The 15,354-nt window shown below is 38.2% G+C and overlaps 1 protein-coding gene across 15 annotated transcripts in view; it reads left to right on the top strand.

The window, feature by feature from the left end:
- NRCAM (neuronal cell adhesion molecule) overlaps positions 1-15,354 on the top strand; it is a 94,589-nt gene that overhangs the window by 62,284 nt on the left and 16,951 nt on the right. For 7 of the 15 annotated variants that reach the window (XM_040260855.1, XM_040260854.1, XM_040260850.1 and 4 more), the window contains 2 exons: positions 506-682; positions 14,657-14,788. In XM_040260855.1, coding sequence (XP_040116789.1) covers positions 506-682; positions 14,657-14,788 — 309 coding nt within the window. Of the gene's footprint in view, positions 1-505; positions 683-1,670; positions 1,707-8,253; positions 8,407-14,656; positions 14,789-15,354 lie in introns of all 15 variants that reach the window. The other 8 variants (XM_040260849.1, XM_040260844.1, XM_040260845.1 and 5 more) reach the window with 3 other exon arrangements.

Raw genomic sequence — 15,354 nt, 5'->3', positions numbered from 1 at the left:
TGAGAAGAGTTCCCTGTGCTATGCAGTGGGTCCTTATTAGTCATCTATTTTATATATGGTAGTTTGTGTATGTCAATCCCAATCTCCCATTTGTAGGACTAGGTAAGGTTATCAAATATGTTGGACAAAGAGTAAGGTCGCACAAATCAGTGTAATCCGCGTTTAACGTTCTGGGTTGATGCATTTGTTTATGACAGTGTCCCTGCAGCAGTGAACGGGGAATGACTCTGTTTTTTTAACGGGGGAAACATTGGTTCCCAACCTGATGTAAGTTTCATGTGTACAATACTGTTTTGATTTCTGTATACGCTACAGCTTCTGTATACACCACTAGAAGTTCAGCTTCTATCCGTCACCACACAGTTGACTCTCTTACCCATTTCCCCTTCTCCTGACACACCTTCCCTTCTGGTAACCATTGCTTTGTTCTCTGTCAATGTGTTCGTTTTTGTTTGGTTTGTTCATTTACTTTATTACTTTATTTTGTTTATGTTCTTATTGACAGTTAATAGCACACATGAATTAGGCCCTCTGGTAGATCTGAAAATTCCTGCCAACAAGACCCGCTGGATTTTAAAAAATTTAAATTTCAGCACTCGGTATAAGTTTTATTTCTATGCGCAAACAGCAGCAGGATCAGGAAGTCAAATAACAGAAGAAGCAATAACAACTGTGGATGAAGGTAAGCTGGGTATGTATAAAATCCATGTAAATTAGAAGTTTCATGGGACAAAAATCCCGTTTTTATTTCCCTCTTACCGTGGAAGTATCCATGTTACCCAACTAACACAAACATGTATTAGTAACTTCTCTTTCTGAAATATATATAAACAATGATTTAATTCATACTGGAATAATGATTTGCTGTTTGTTTTTTAAGTCCCTTTTCAACGTGTATTAAAATATTGAGGTGAGAGTAGGAAATTACAACATTTTGCCACACTTGAATTCACAGTTCAAGACAATGTTTTTTTCCAGTCTACAACTTTGCATATAGATATACACACACATATACATATATATGTGTGTAATACACATTCATGCACACACAGACATGCAGACCTATACACAAATAAATACACGTGATTCTGGTTGTGATCTAGATTCATCAGAAAAAATTTGCTAGTCTGCATACTGATTTAGGTTTTCTGGCAAGGAAATCAAAACAGTTATTAAATAATGCATTTACTTTTATGTTTGAGCATGGGACTTCATAGTTTGCTATGCCATCTGGTACAGAGAAGGCAAAAGAGCCCCATTAAGGTATTTAGGAAAGGAAGGAACTCTTCCTTTCATACTTTTAAAAATGATTTTCAAAAACTTTAGATTCAGTGAAAATGATAAAAAAAAAAAAAAGTAAAAGATTTTGCATGCCTCTAAATTATAGAACTGCTTAAGGGTTATTTATTTGATTATCTTCCATAGCATTAGAAATTGAAATTTGGTATGAAATCTCCTAAGCATCTTACATAATAGGCAAGAATGAAAAAAGCTCTTTAAGTAATGTGGGGACTTGATTCCTGGTAAGTTTGGGAACACCAGCATGCCTTGTGGTGGTACACTGATATGGTACACTCCGTTCTTGCATGCTTTAGCGTTTTAAGAGGTGTTTTTATGGAGCTTTACATGCTAACTATAGAGTGTCCTGTTTCTGTTTCCCTTCATGAAAGCTGGTATTCTCCCACCTGATGTAGGTGCAGGCAAAGGTAAAATAATTCATCTGCATGACTTTCTACATGTGTGAAATTTGCCCTGTTAACCATGGGGAAGTGCAGCATGGGTTAAAAGTGAAAATAAAATAAGCTCTGAAACACCAACAGAAAGATAAGATCCTACAAGATCTTGACTCTAAAATTCATGTCTACCCTTTTTTTTCACAAAGAGAAAGCCACACGTTGAATTCACCTTTTCTCAAAACTTATCCCGGGTCCAAATCCTATTCTTGGCTTTTAATGCTAAGGATTATGGCTGGATCAGACATGACCCAAACTGTGGCTTTGTCACAGCCCCTCGTGATGACCATGCTATCTGTGAAGGGCTCAGAAATACTAGCCCTGTGATGGAAACAGCCAGTAAGAAATCAGATCAACTGAGCTTCCTGTTCTAATCCGATTTAGCCGTCATCCTAACCTCAGTGTACATGTTGCTGGCATCACACTGCACTATCCACTTGGAATTTTGACTTCACTGTACACTCCAGCTGGCCCAGGACTGAAAGTCTTCCCAGCAGGGTCCCCTCTGAGCAAGTTTAGGCAGCCCACATGCTCTACTCAGCTGTTACTCCATTTCTGTCTTCACCAAACTACTCAAGTCTCTCTTCTTTGGGGAAGCACCAGCGATCCCAGGGAATTGCTTTTGTTCTCCTTTATTGTTCACAGATCTCTGGGTGAGGAAGATTGGTTGGGACAATGGTGCTTGAATGAGTTGTAGTATTTCTTCCACCCAGAGATTCCCTTAGTCTTTGACTCTTGGCAGATCTGTCAGCTTTTTAGCGAGCGGTAGAGACCTCCCTGCCTCACTGGGCACTGGGATTTTTCTTGGACTTTGACAGACTGAGTAAGTACAAATAGGAATGAAGAACAAGTCAACCAAAATAAATAAGCACTTTGCCCTAAATTGTTCAAATTGAGGAGCTTAGACCTGATCTTATCTTCTCTTTTCTTACAAATCTTATACTCTGAGTCTTGGTAAATTATAAAATGTAGATCAGCTAGGTTTCAGAATGATAGAATAAGAACTGTAGCTATTTTCAATCAACTTAATAATGTTTTATAGGTGTTTTTAGACTCCAAAGAACAAAGTTGTAAAAATTCAAAATTTTCACAAGATCATATAAGGCTGTGAGCCTCTCTTTTTAATGTGTGTTTTTTTCCAGGGATGGTTACATGTCCATTAAAATCCTTGGTTGTTTTACAATAATTTGCTGCTGGGCTCCCCTTAGACCCTTTCATGGGACCATTCCAGAGAAAGCCTGGCCTCTTTCCCTCTGCAGCAGCCTGTCACTGGGCTCTGCCTAGAGGCAGTAGCCGAGTAATTGAGCTGTGGCAGGGTTGTCTGCGTTTTCCACTGACTTGTCATATTGGAAAAGGACATGCATGCCAGTGGAAAAAATATCACCCGCTGATTTTAATGAATTAAGATGAACTAAAAGAAATCTTAATTAAAATAGTTGCGGCTTTACCATTTGATGTTACTAAATTGAATTCTGAATTACTTCTTATTATAGAGATGAGCAAAAATAGAGTCTCAGAAAGTTCCTGAAGCCCCCAGTGTTGAAATCTGGTGGAACTCAGATAAGATTTTGGTGTTTAAAATTTTTTTAAAAAGCTAAATTTAACCTTCTTTTCCATATTGTTTCATTTAATAGTATACCAGTAATTAAACATTGCTTACATAAAGTGATGATATTTAACCATGATGAGACTTTAAGGTGCTGAAGAATAATTTGTCTCCCTGGGTTTTCCTTCCTTAAAATATTTCTTTTTTCATTCTAGGAATGAATTCTCTTCTCGTCTCTGTTTTCCTTCTTCGTTAAGATAGATTTGAAATTTACATTTTTTAAATTTTCTTACAGATTTTAAGAGATGTTCATGAAACCCAAGCTTTCAAATATAGAATTACAAAATGATTATCAAAATCATGAATTACAAACTAAGAGAATTCAGTTAGGTATATTTCTCTAGGCTAACCCTGTTTCTTATCACTCTTCTGAGTTTGAGCATGGAAATAGGTACTCTTGTACTCTTGAGGTCTTCAGGAGTCACTTCTTTTGGTCTTTGGTCAGAACTCTCAATTGGTGTAAGAAATTGTAGTCATCTGGCTGCCTTTGTTCAATTTCAATGTCCCTTTCAATAGTTTCTGGGTCTGTGGGGAAATAGACCTGAGAAGGCATCTGTAGAAATGAACTGAGAACACACGGACAATGGATTTGACTTATGGTCCCAGTACTGCTGATGGATGGACACTGCTTTATCTATGGATTATTACCTACTTTCTCACCTTGGGAGCAGGCATCAGAGCATTTGTGGGAGGTGACCAGTTCGGGCAAAGGAATAGGGAAAAACTAACTGGCAAGTCAAGAACGGAACCTAGTTCTTGACTGAATTAGCAGCTGACTGTGGTCAAACAGGACAGAGCAGAGGAGAGCTCTGACTAAGGGACTGGTGACGAATCCTCTCTGTGGTCAGACTCTCACTTTATCAGTATACCAGAGTCAGTCCCACAGCTACTGATCAGTTCAAGAAACAAGGCCACTGAGTCAAAAGCAAGTTTAAAGTGCACAACTTTATTTGGCCTGGACCAAACTAAACCAAAAACAAACAAAGGAACAACCCCTCTCCCCGCTCCAAATCCCTAGCTATAGAGAAGGTTCAGTCAGTTCAACAGCTCGTCTCTCTGGCCCATAAAAAGCAGCAGCCCTTTTTAGTAGCAGGTAAGACAACACATTAAAAAAGAAAAAAAAGAGTGAAAATAGATGGAACTGAAACAAAACATTATCAGATCTTAGGGGAGTGAACCATTTATTTTGCCAAACAGGATCAGGAAAAACTTCCCAAGGAAAGTAATGTTGAACTGGGCTTTGAAGGACAGATGGAATTTTGCCTGGTGAATCAGGAAGGTGGGTTGTATAAATTCTTGGGAGGTGGCATAAACAAAGTCATGGGGTTTAAAAACCCACAGGATATTTGGGTTAAACACAGCAGTCCACTTGTGGGCAGAAGTAAGCCATCCACATCTGAAACAGGGAAGTGACAGAATCAGAGATGTAGTTTTGGAAGTTAAAGCTTAGTTAACTCTGCTGGTGGTCTCTGCAGAGAATGACTTACAGTAGAAAGAGGGATTCGATGCAGACTAGATAAAGCCCAGCAGAGAAGGCAATGGCACCCCACTCCAGTACCCTTGCCTGGAAAATCCCATGGACGGAGGAGGCTGGTGGGCTGCAGTCCATGAGGTCGTGAAGAGTCAGACATGACTGAGAGACTTCCCTTTCACTTTTCACTTTCATGCATTGGAGAAGGAAATGGCAACCCACCCCAGTGTTCTTGCCTGGAGAATCCCAGGGATGGCAGAGCCTGGTGGGCTGCCATCTATGGGGTCGCACAGAGTCAGACACGACTGAAGCAACTTAGCAGCAGCAGCAGCAGCAGATAAAGCCCAGAGGAGAAATGACCCCAGCACATCATAGGTCCTCAGGAGTGTTGGTTCAGTAAGTGCACGAATGGGGATTAAAAGCAAAGAGGGTTAGAATTCTCTGTGATAAGAAGGGCCCAATAGGATAACCTTAGGAAGTTGTACTGTCTTCTCTGGGTACCTTTAAGAATCAGCAAAAAAAGAAGCAGCAGCGAATTGCTCTTCTGTTGGAAGGTATGGTTCTGCCTTGAACATCTTCCATAATTACACCAAGACTACATTTCTCAATTCCGTGATTCCAAAATTTTTTGAGGAAAATTAGTGTTTTGCCTGGATTCTTTGCCACTGATGCTTTAGATACAGGGAATATTTTAACTGTGTCTCTGTTGATTGATCGTATCTTTATTACAATACCTTTAAAAGGAAAACCTCAGACAACTAAAATCAGCTAGGCCCACAGAAGGACCCTGTGTAATTCCATAATCAGTTTTGCTTTCTGCTGTCCCCCATCCTTAGCACAGAGGGGCATGCAATATATATGTGATGGTGAATTAGATGTCAGAGGTCAAATGCATTATTGAATTTGTTTAATATACTTCTCTTTTTGATTCCAAGAAATGCTGTTTCATTGAATTTATTTCAGTAGAGGGCTTTGGCTTCCAAATTATATAACATAATTTGGAATTTAATTTCAGAGCCTGAATAAACCCATTGCTGCTTTTTGGTTTACTATCTTAGGATATTTCCCCTGGGATGATAATCTGATTTATCACTGTTTAACTACTCAAGTTAGTATAGCTATAACTATGTCATTTTTACTGTAGGCCATTGTGGTAAGGCTGATAGAATTGTCATGCTCAGGTAGCCAAATAACATCTTTTAATGACTGTAGATGTCATCTTAACTAGGTGGCAAGCATGTAGCATCATGTAGGATCCATAATCTGCTGTTTCAGGAGGCTGTTTAGATTCAGTTCAGTTTGGTTCAGTCACTCAGTTGTGTTGACTCTTGGGGACCCCATGGACTGCAGCACGCCAGGCTTCCCTGTCCATCACCAGCTCCCGGAGCTTACTCAAACTCATGTCCATTGATTCGGTGATGCCATCCAACCATCTCATCCTCTGTCGTCCTCCCACATTCAATCTTTCCCAGCAACAGGGTCTTTTCCAAGAAGTCAGTTCTTTGTATCAGGCGGCCTTAGTTCAGATTACACTATGATTTTCTCAGAACGTGGTGCGTAACAAACGGTTGTCAAGTAAGATTGTCTTGCCCTCTGGACTGTGTCAAGTGAAATAGTTCTTATTCGTTTTATTTCTTGTTTCTTCACTTCTGCTAACTAGTATTGAGCATTTTCTTTGCAGCTTCTTTTTCAGTGTACCCTAACTATCCAACCTTCTCCAGGGCCGATGCTGCTCACCTGGGGTCCCTGAATTTCCCAGAGGCAGATTCTTAAAGAAATTGGTGACTCAAAACACATCAGAAGCCACTACTCTTTTTCTTATCTAAACACCAATTCATTAAAGACCTACACTGAGGTGATAAGTAGCAAGGAAAAGCAGCCACTAGTATTGGGTTTGACCTTGCAGTCTCATACACTGTGACCTCTGCCCCTAGCATTGTTCAGCATCCCATCCCCACTGTACCTCAGTACATGGAGACTGTGATGTCTCAGACTGTCCCTCGTGGACAACAGTTTATAGTGTTTAGGACCCACATCATAGAACTCATACATTTTAATATGTGTGTGTCATTATTTCTGATTTCTCATTTATTTCCTAATGCTGTAACTTAAGAAATGAAAACCTTTCTAAAGTGAAGTAGAAATGAACCCTGTTAACAATCAATTTCATTTGACTTGAACAATTTCAGAGTACTTAAACTTATTCTACATTGTGTGTGTGTTTGATTTTGCAATTTGACTTGTCTGTCTATCTGTTTTATTTTTCTATTGTATATTTATTTTAAGCAGTATACCCCAGGATCAGCAAACTTAACTACTGCCGCTGCTGAGACCTCAGCCAATATCAGTTGGGAATATGAGGGACCAGAGCTTGTGAACTTTTATGTTGAATATGGTGTAGCTGGCAGTAAGAAATGATTTCATTACCTGGGTCTTAATTGGGGGGCTATATTTGAAGAGATTGAGAACATCTTCAGGATGTACTGTGGATCATCTAGAAAAATAACTTGATCTAAATAAATGAATGCAATATATGTGAAAAAATTAGAGTGAACCATCAACCTATATATTTTATACATAACTAGGAGTCTCGTTGGTTCATGTTATGAAATACAAGGGACATAATAAGTTCCATTACATTTGTTATTTTTACATTGTGGTACTTAAAACTCTATCCATGACTTGTAAATAAGAGTAATAAAAAATAATTTTATTTCTATGTTTAATGTATTCCCAAGTCAGGTACTCTACTTATATCCTGGCCACATCTACTAGGAGATGGGGCAACTTTTAATTTTCAGAGTATATGAGAATCCAGTCCTCCTCTGCACTTAATGAGCTGGGTGGCCAGTGAACGTTTGTGACAAAATGTTGAATATAGTCCAGCTTTCTGTTTAGACCCTTATTGTGCAAATAAATATTAAAAAATAAAACAAAAAAAACCCGAGTTTAGAAATACCAGTACTTGAGAAAGGTTGAATCTGTAACTTGGGTAAATTTGAAGGCATTTAAGTTTACAGAAAGATTTGTCTTGTGAATAAAAAAAAAAAAAAAAAAAAAAACAGTTCTTTCCATAGTTGGATCAAGCTGTTTAATGTATTACAGTTCTTTTCATAAATATCGTTAGAGAAAGTCAGGAATTTCACAAGGCAAGGTACAGATCAAGAAGTTTCCTTTGTGTTAAAAAGATTTAATCCAGTGGGTATATATGCAGTTAAAATGTCATCTGATATCCAGTTGATTTTTCTTTGAGGACGTTGTCATGTAGCTGTTATTTTCATTGATTTATTTGACACAACTCAACATATATCATCTAAAATGATAAACTGAAGCACCTTAGATTTTGTCTTTTGCCTATAACATGTATTTTCCTTTCTTGAAGCATTAATGACTTCCGTTCCCTTAAAACATTCAAATGTGTTGTTTTTGCAAAATTTCCATAGGCAAAGAAGAATGGAGGAGAGAAATTGTAAATGGTTCTCGGAGCTTCTTTGGGTTAAAGGGTCTAATGCCAGGAACAGCATACAAAGTTCGAGTTGGTGCTGAGGGGGACTCTGGTTTTGTGAGTTCAGAGGATGTGTTTGAGACAGGCCCAGGTGAGGTGCACACCACACCGGTTCTGGCTCCCAGTCGGAAGTGAAGCCACCCAGTGCTCCAGTTGGAGAGGGGAGGCTGATGGAGCCGTATTGTGGGTAGGGCTGAGACTGTCCTTCTGTGCGGCCCAGTTGGGTGGCGAGTTGGGTTTTTAATTGTCTTTGGCTCTTTATATCAAATGAATTACAGAATTGAGCAAATCACCTTCTAATCACATGTTTGCCAAAACCATTACAAAACCAGAGGTAAATATGATTCTTAACCTACATGATTTAGGTGACTCAATTTTTCACATCATTTATATGTCTCAACTTTCCCTCAGAGTTAGAACAGAATTTTTGAAATGCTTTAGAGCTGAAACGGCTCATTGATACAGTCACAATTTTTAATGTCAAAATGGACTGTAATCCAACTGAACCCTGCAGTTTGTGTGACAGCTGATGTGAAGACTATTAAACTGGTGTAGAACGAAAAATTATTAAATTCATGTACTTCATTATCATACCATATTTGACTGCTTGTATATATTTTAGTTAGGTGAATATTATCAAAATACACAAGGACATTAAAGTCTCTAAAATAAAGAAAAATCTTCTTGTAAGGTGTAAAAATATCCATACTTCCTCATAAGATGGAAAATAATCCCTGTTTGCTTCAATTTAAAGGGTTGTGTGGTATGTGTTCATTTTATGATTCATAAAATCATGTTATATTCACTCACTTCATGCATTCTTGGGGAAATGTTGCATTTCCTGTAGAACTCATAGGAAAATATGTATTTTTGTGTGTGCCTTTCTTTACCCAAGCCTTATGATTTTTAAACTCATTTCTTCTAATTTAGAAAAGAACATGAGTGGTTTGAAAAAAAGAAAAACCATAGGTAATATTTAAAAACATATTAAATAAATGTAGCATTAAAATACCTTATGAAAATATTCATATGCTAAAATCATAATGCTTAAGGGAAAATATTTTTCTGTTATTCTGTTCTTTGTACTTTCATATCCATAAGTATACAGAGTTCTAGGAAAATTCTGTATTAAAAGAGTAATTGCCATTCACAGCCAGCAGGACAAGGTGTTTTTTATTACTGAGAACTTTTAATTTCAAAATACTAAAAGCTCAATTGTCTATTCTATCCATATAGAGTTAGGATGCTAATAATAGTAACAGCCCTACAATTAGCATTTATTCAGTGCTAATCTCTACTAGGTGAATGGTTTCCTTGGCTTTTCTCATTCAGTCCTTACAACAATCTTGTGAAGGAGACTGTTATTACCCACTTCCACCCCATGTCAACAACCAGTAATGAGAGGTGAAGGGCCTGCCCTATCACCCAGCTAGAACGCAGGAGAGCTCATATTTTCAACACCGAGAATAAGCTCTCTCTACACCCACGTGCTGTGATTTATGGGGTAGCAAAGAGTCGGACACGACTGAGTGACTGAACTGAACTGAACTGACACCCACCATTCAAGGCCACAGAGGCCCACATCCAAGGGGAACAGGTCGTCTGCAAAGTGACCACTTCAGGGACTTCCTTGGCAGTCCAGTGGTTAAGAATTTTGCCTTCCAGTGCAGGGGGCACTGGTTTGATCCCTGGTCAGGGAACTAAGATCCCACATGGCCAAAATATAAGCAAAACCAACAGCAGCAAAATTGACCGTTCTGTTCGGCTCTTGGAACGTCTTTCCATCTGTTCTGGACCCTTCGTGGTCCCACTGTACTCCTACTTTGCAGATCTAGCTAGAATTAGATTCCATCCACAAAATCAAGTTGCGGCATTTTTTTTTTTCTTTTGGTCGTTTTCTAGGACAGAGAGCAAATGAAACCCGTTAGAAAACAATTTTGTCTTTGATGTGGTTATACCTACAATAATAGCAGCAGCTGGCAAGTAAGTTTCAAGATGAGCGCTCAGGGGTAGGCCATTCTTGTGTGTCAGCAGTGGAGAATAGGATAAGGCTGCAACCAGCTATTGTCACCTTTGACATGTAAATGTAACTGTTAAGAGATTCAGTTCAGTCGCTCAGTCCTGTCCGACTCTGCGTTGCACCCCTTGGACTGCAGCACACCAGGCCTCCGTGTTACGGAGATAAACATCCATTAAACCGTAGTGATCTTACTCTATTAGCTCTAGGATGTCAGATGCTGTTAATCCAGCTTGCTGGTCCTCCTAGTTTCTCTTTCTGTGCTGTAGGGCTGTAGGATGAACTGTAGGGTTCATGATCTTCTGCCACTCTTGATTCTCACTCCTCCAGCTAGATTTCAAGGTGCGCACGCTAGGGCCTGGCATGGAAACATAGCATCCTGGCTGAATTTTTAACACTTCGTATGAATGAGTTGCTTCTCTCTCTGAGTTCTGTTCATTTTAGAAACCTAGACTCAACTTTCACCTGTGCTTGTTTCATGACTCTTCTTAGCATGACACCGTCTCTTTCTTTGATACTGTTTTTTTAAGATCTATTTCTTTGATGATTTTTCTGATATGAACCATTTTTCTTTATTGAGTTTATTACCATATTACTTCTGTTTTATGTTTTGGTTTTTTGGCCATAAGGCATGTGGGATCTTAGCTCCCCCACCAGGGATCAAACCTGAACCTCCTGCATTGGAAAGTGAAGTATTAATCACTGGACCACTAGGGAAGTCCCTAAGGTCTATTTCATAATTTTCTCCTATGGCACACACTGAAAAATAAGACTAGAGATGACATCCTGCTGTTGTGCTTCTTACCTGCACGTTTGTTAAGACTACTACCTCCTTTTCCTGCTTTCTCACCTCTTTCCTCCAATCACTGAGTCTCTTCTCTCCTTTCACAAAAGATTTAAAACAAATTGAATTTTACTGGACCCAACAGATTGGTTTTTTTTCCCCCGGTGGGTTCTGGGTTGTTTTGTTTTGTTTGGTTTGGTTTTGTTTGGTCAACTGCCTCCAAACTTTGACCAAAGTAATTTTTTTTCCCTTTTTAAACATTTCTAACTATTTTAACTCAACAGGTCACTTTTATACATAATGGATTCTTCAAAAATAGCCATTTATCTCACTCTTTTTCTTCCATGTTTTAAAAAAAAGTTTTTAATTTTATTTTAAATTGGAGTATATATAGTTGATTAACAATATTGTTTTAGTTTCAGGTGTACAACAAATTGATTCAGTTGTACATATACATGTATCTATTCTTTTTCCAGTTAGGTTATTACAGAATGTTGAGCAGAGTTCCCTGGGCTATGCAGTAGGTTCTTATTGGTTATTTGTTTTAAATATAGTAGTGTATATATGTGAATTCCAAACTCCCAATCTATCCCTCCTCCCATCTTTCCCCTTTGGTATCCATAAGTTTGTTTCCTAAGTCTGTGAGTCTGTTGTCTTCCATGTTTATTTTATGATCCAAAGTACTCAAGGGTACTTTCCTCAAAGACCTACTCCCACAGAACACAGGTTAAGCATGAGACAATAGGCAAGGTGATAGAGAAGACTGTTGTTAAGACTAACTTCTAGGAAACAAAATCAATTTCTTGTCTCTGGTTTCTTTTCTGTTTTCATATTTTTTAGGTCTGTCTATTTAATGTATTGCTATATGGCTTATTCAACTAATACATGAGTAGATTTTTACTGTAAACTTTTTAAATAAAGGGACAATCCTCTGTTGCTCTCCTACCCAATCCTACTAACTCTTATTCAAGAAGAAAAAACCTCACAGCCTTCATTGTGTGTGTGTGTGTGTGTGACAGAGAGAGAGAGATGCACAGCTGTGGCCATGACTTGGATTTCTAGTAATATGTGCATTTGTAGTTAAGATGATTTTGGAATGTCCTGGAACATTTAAAGTCTCTTATAGTCATTCTGGGCTTCATATTCCTTTTTATGTGGAAGGGAAATCAGTAGAAGCTCTTTTCACTTACATAATTTTTGTTTTATATCAACTTCTGGTACACTTGAATGTGTGTGTGTGAACATACATACACAGGGCACCTCTTCACATCCTGTGTCTGCCCAGTCTTAAATAAATGGGGTAGTGAGACATACTTTTTTTCTTTAGACATAGGGGCAAAACTCAAAGTCAACTTGGAGGTTCCTTTATCAGCTGTCAAGAAACATTTCCACTTTGTGCATAGCTGCATAGCCACAAACCACCAATTGGCAGTTCAGTTTTGACAGTCAGTATCTTCCTAAGACAATGTCTGTGCTGATACTTCAGTATGTTCTTGCATTTTGCCCTCATCAGTTGCATATAATTAGATGAAAATGCAAATGCAGATAGTATTTATTACAGGACTGTAAAGCATTAAGCATATTAAAAACAAGGACTCTGTAACTTCAAGCAAAGGGTCCATAGACTTACATCAGTTAATTTTTGGTTCAGCTTTGAAGAAAATGTACTCAGTCAGAGACCATGTGTAAACTGACAGAACTATGTTGCCAGAGTATGTGTAATGATGGACTTCTAAAATATTTAAAAGATGCAAGTCCCTACAACAGTTTATTCTTTGTAAAGACTTCTGCAGAGTTGATGCCTGGACACCAGTGCCTTATAGCAGTAGTGTGCAATGGCTGGTATCCTGTTCTTTGGAATCCACAGTCTTGGGTGAAGCTCTGAGTCTAAGACAAGGTCTTTACCCTTCTGAGCCTGAGTATATTCCTCATGCCTACCTCAAAGGATTTTTGTGAAGACTGAATGAGATTTTGCCCTCAGTACAGTGCCTAGGAGAGTAAGTTTCAAAATGTTAGTTCTCTATCATCATCCTCATCTTCATCCTCCCAGTGATGGTTATGGTATGTGTATGGAAGGGGAGCCCTGCCCATACTCCTGCTTCAGTTGTATCTAGTGATGATACAACTCAAAAGCCCTCCACCCAGTGAGGCCCAAGAGGCTACTGGGACCGGCTACTAGCAATTTGATTCATAGTCCAAAGAATGTATTTCACTTCTCATTTTATTTCTTCAGCACACATCCACATAACCTTTCACATTCCTCTTCACACTTGATTTTAAGCATTTCATTTTTCTCCCTATCCTTTGAGTGGAGAAAAAAGGCAATAAGTTGCTGTTTTTGCAACATACAGTAGCCTGGGATACTTGTCGACATGCTTCTTTCTGCATCCAGCAATCACATTCACCTAACCCAACCATGTTAATGGAGAAGAAATTCAATCAAATTAAATGAATGATATACAGGCATTCTTACCAATAAAAAGAAAAAAAAACCCTTTACCTTGATTAAGGTAAAAAAGAGGGGAAAAAAATCAAGGTTTTAAAAAAATTTTATACCAGTGTCTTGAAACAAATTCTCAAGGGCTTTCCTGAATAGCCATTGATGCTGCACTTTGTCCCATTTGATTGACACTTTTGAACAATACTGGAAATGCTAATTATTCTATGTTTTTCTTAGGAGATTTGCGTACGGTGATTGGTTGAATAAAGGGCTTCACATTATTTGACTCAGAATAGATGAAGACTTAATATGTATACATGTGATTGGGTATTATTCTCTTTAAACTGGCCACTTACTCCAGTAATACCACTGATAAAGATAGACCTAATAGTCTTTGAATTGGATCCTGAGTGATATTGAATATTACATGTTGATCCTTTTATGGTAAATAAGATTTTTCAGAAATTTCCCTGGAGTCTTCAGAACTCTGGCAAATGAACTGAAAAATAAATCTAAGGAATATTTTGTGTATAAATCAAGATGTTATATAAAGTAATAAGGTTGGTTATCTTATGTGGACAGCTTTCATGTGTGGAAAGTTTTCTTTTTAACAGTTTCTAAAACATTTGGGGAAAATGGCAACATTATTGCAATGATATTTTAGCCTCTGAAAGTGGTTCCTTTGAAAGAAAAATACTCCATTAGATGTATACATTCTGTTCTGTTTAAAATGATCTTCTGTTCTTATCATTGTACATAAACTTATCCTGTAAACAATAAATGTTTTCATTGGTTTGGGACTATGTTTCTGTTGAGACTATATAGTGAAAATAACTGAAGGCAGTGCTCAGCAGGGTTTGTTAGCATTGAATGTGTTAGCAGTCAGATTTCTCCATTTGAATTTTCTTAATTGTTGAAGATTTCTCACCATTGAAAACTGATGTACCTCCTGATTGGCAACTGGCAGATTCCAATGTGGGGCCACATGTAAAATAAAGAAAAGCTCATGTACATGACAGTATTTTGTACTGAAAGAAGCTACAACACTTCTCACCTCCTCCTTAACCCACTGGCACTGACACCATTGACTTGTTTTCCAGCGATGGCAAGCCGGCAAGTGGACATAGCAACTCAGGGCTGGTTCATTGGTCTAATGTGTGCTGTCGCTCTCCTGATCTTGATTTTGCTGATTGTTTGCTTCATCAGAAGAAACAAAGGTGGTAAATATCCAGGTAAGAAATAAAGATTGAAATTGCCCTCTAATGCTGCATGATAATCCGTGAAACTAAAAAGAGATCATGAGAGTCATCACGGAGACTACAATAAGTGTATCGTCCCAGAGCCATATATTCGGACTTTCTGTTCAGACACTTGCTGATCCCTTTGTATGTAATAGAAGCCTAAAAATTGCCAATCATCAAAAGACAATTTGGGGGGAGCAAATGAATCTGTCTCTGAAGATATTAGTGACTCTGCTTCCTTAGGCTTCACATGAGTCCTAGGTGCTGAAATAGCATCTAAAACCCACAGGCAGGGGCAGAAGGAAAACATGAAGTTTTCTAGAGGAAGTAATGCCTGAACTGGATCCTGATATGGTGTGTAATAGTGCTTTCCCTGTACGGTTAATGTTTTGTTCAATTTAATAGATCCAGTGAATTTCTATTTTCTTTTTACCTGGCCATTTCCCTTTCAGTGACAGGGGAAAAATTCTACAAAAGAATAGATTTCCAAAGCAACTTGTACCCATGAATATAGTTAACGGATAGATTGGTAAAATAGGGGGAAATCTTAGAAACTT

The sequence above is a fragment of the Oryx dammah genome, unplaced genomic scaffold (genome assembly GCF_014754425.2).
Source record: "Oryx dammah isolate SB20612 unplaced genomic scaffold, SCBI_Odam_1.1 HiC_scaffold_18, whole genome shotgun sequence".
Classification (NCBI taxonomy): domain Eukaryota; kingdom Metazoa; phylum Chordata; class Mammalia; order Artiodactyla; family Bovidae; genus Oryx; species Oryx dammah.
Note: the sequence above shows the minus strand (reverse complement) of the source record. Positions and strands in the feature narration are given on the sequence as shown.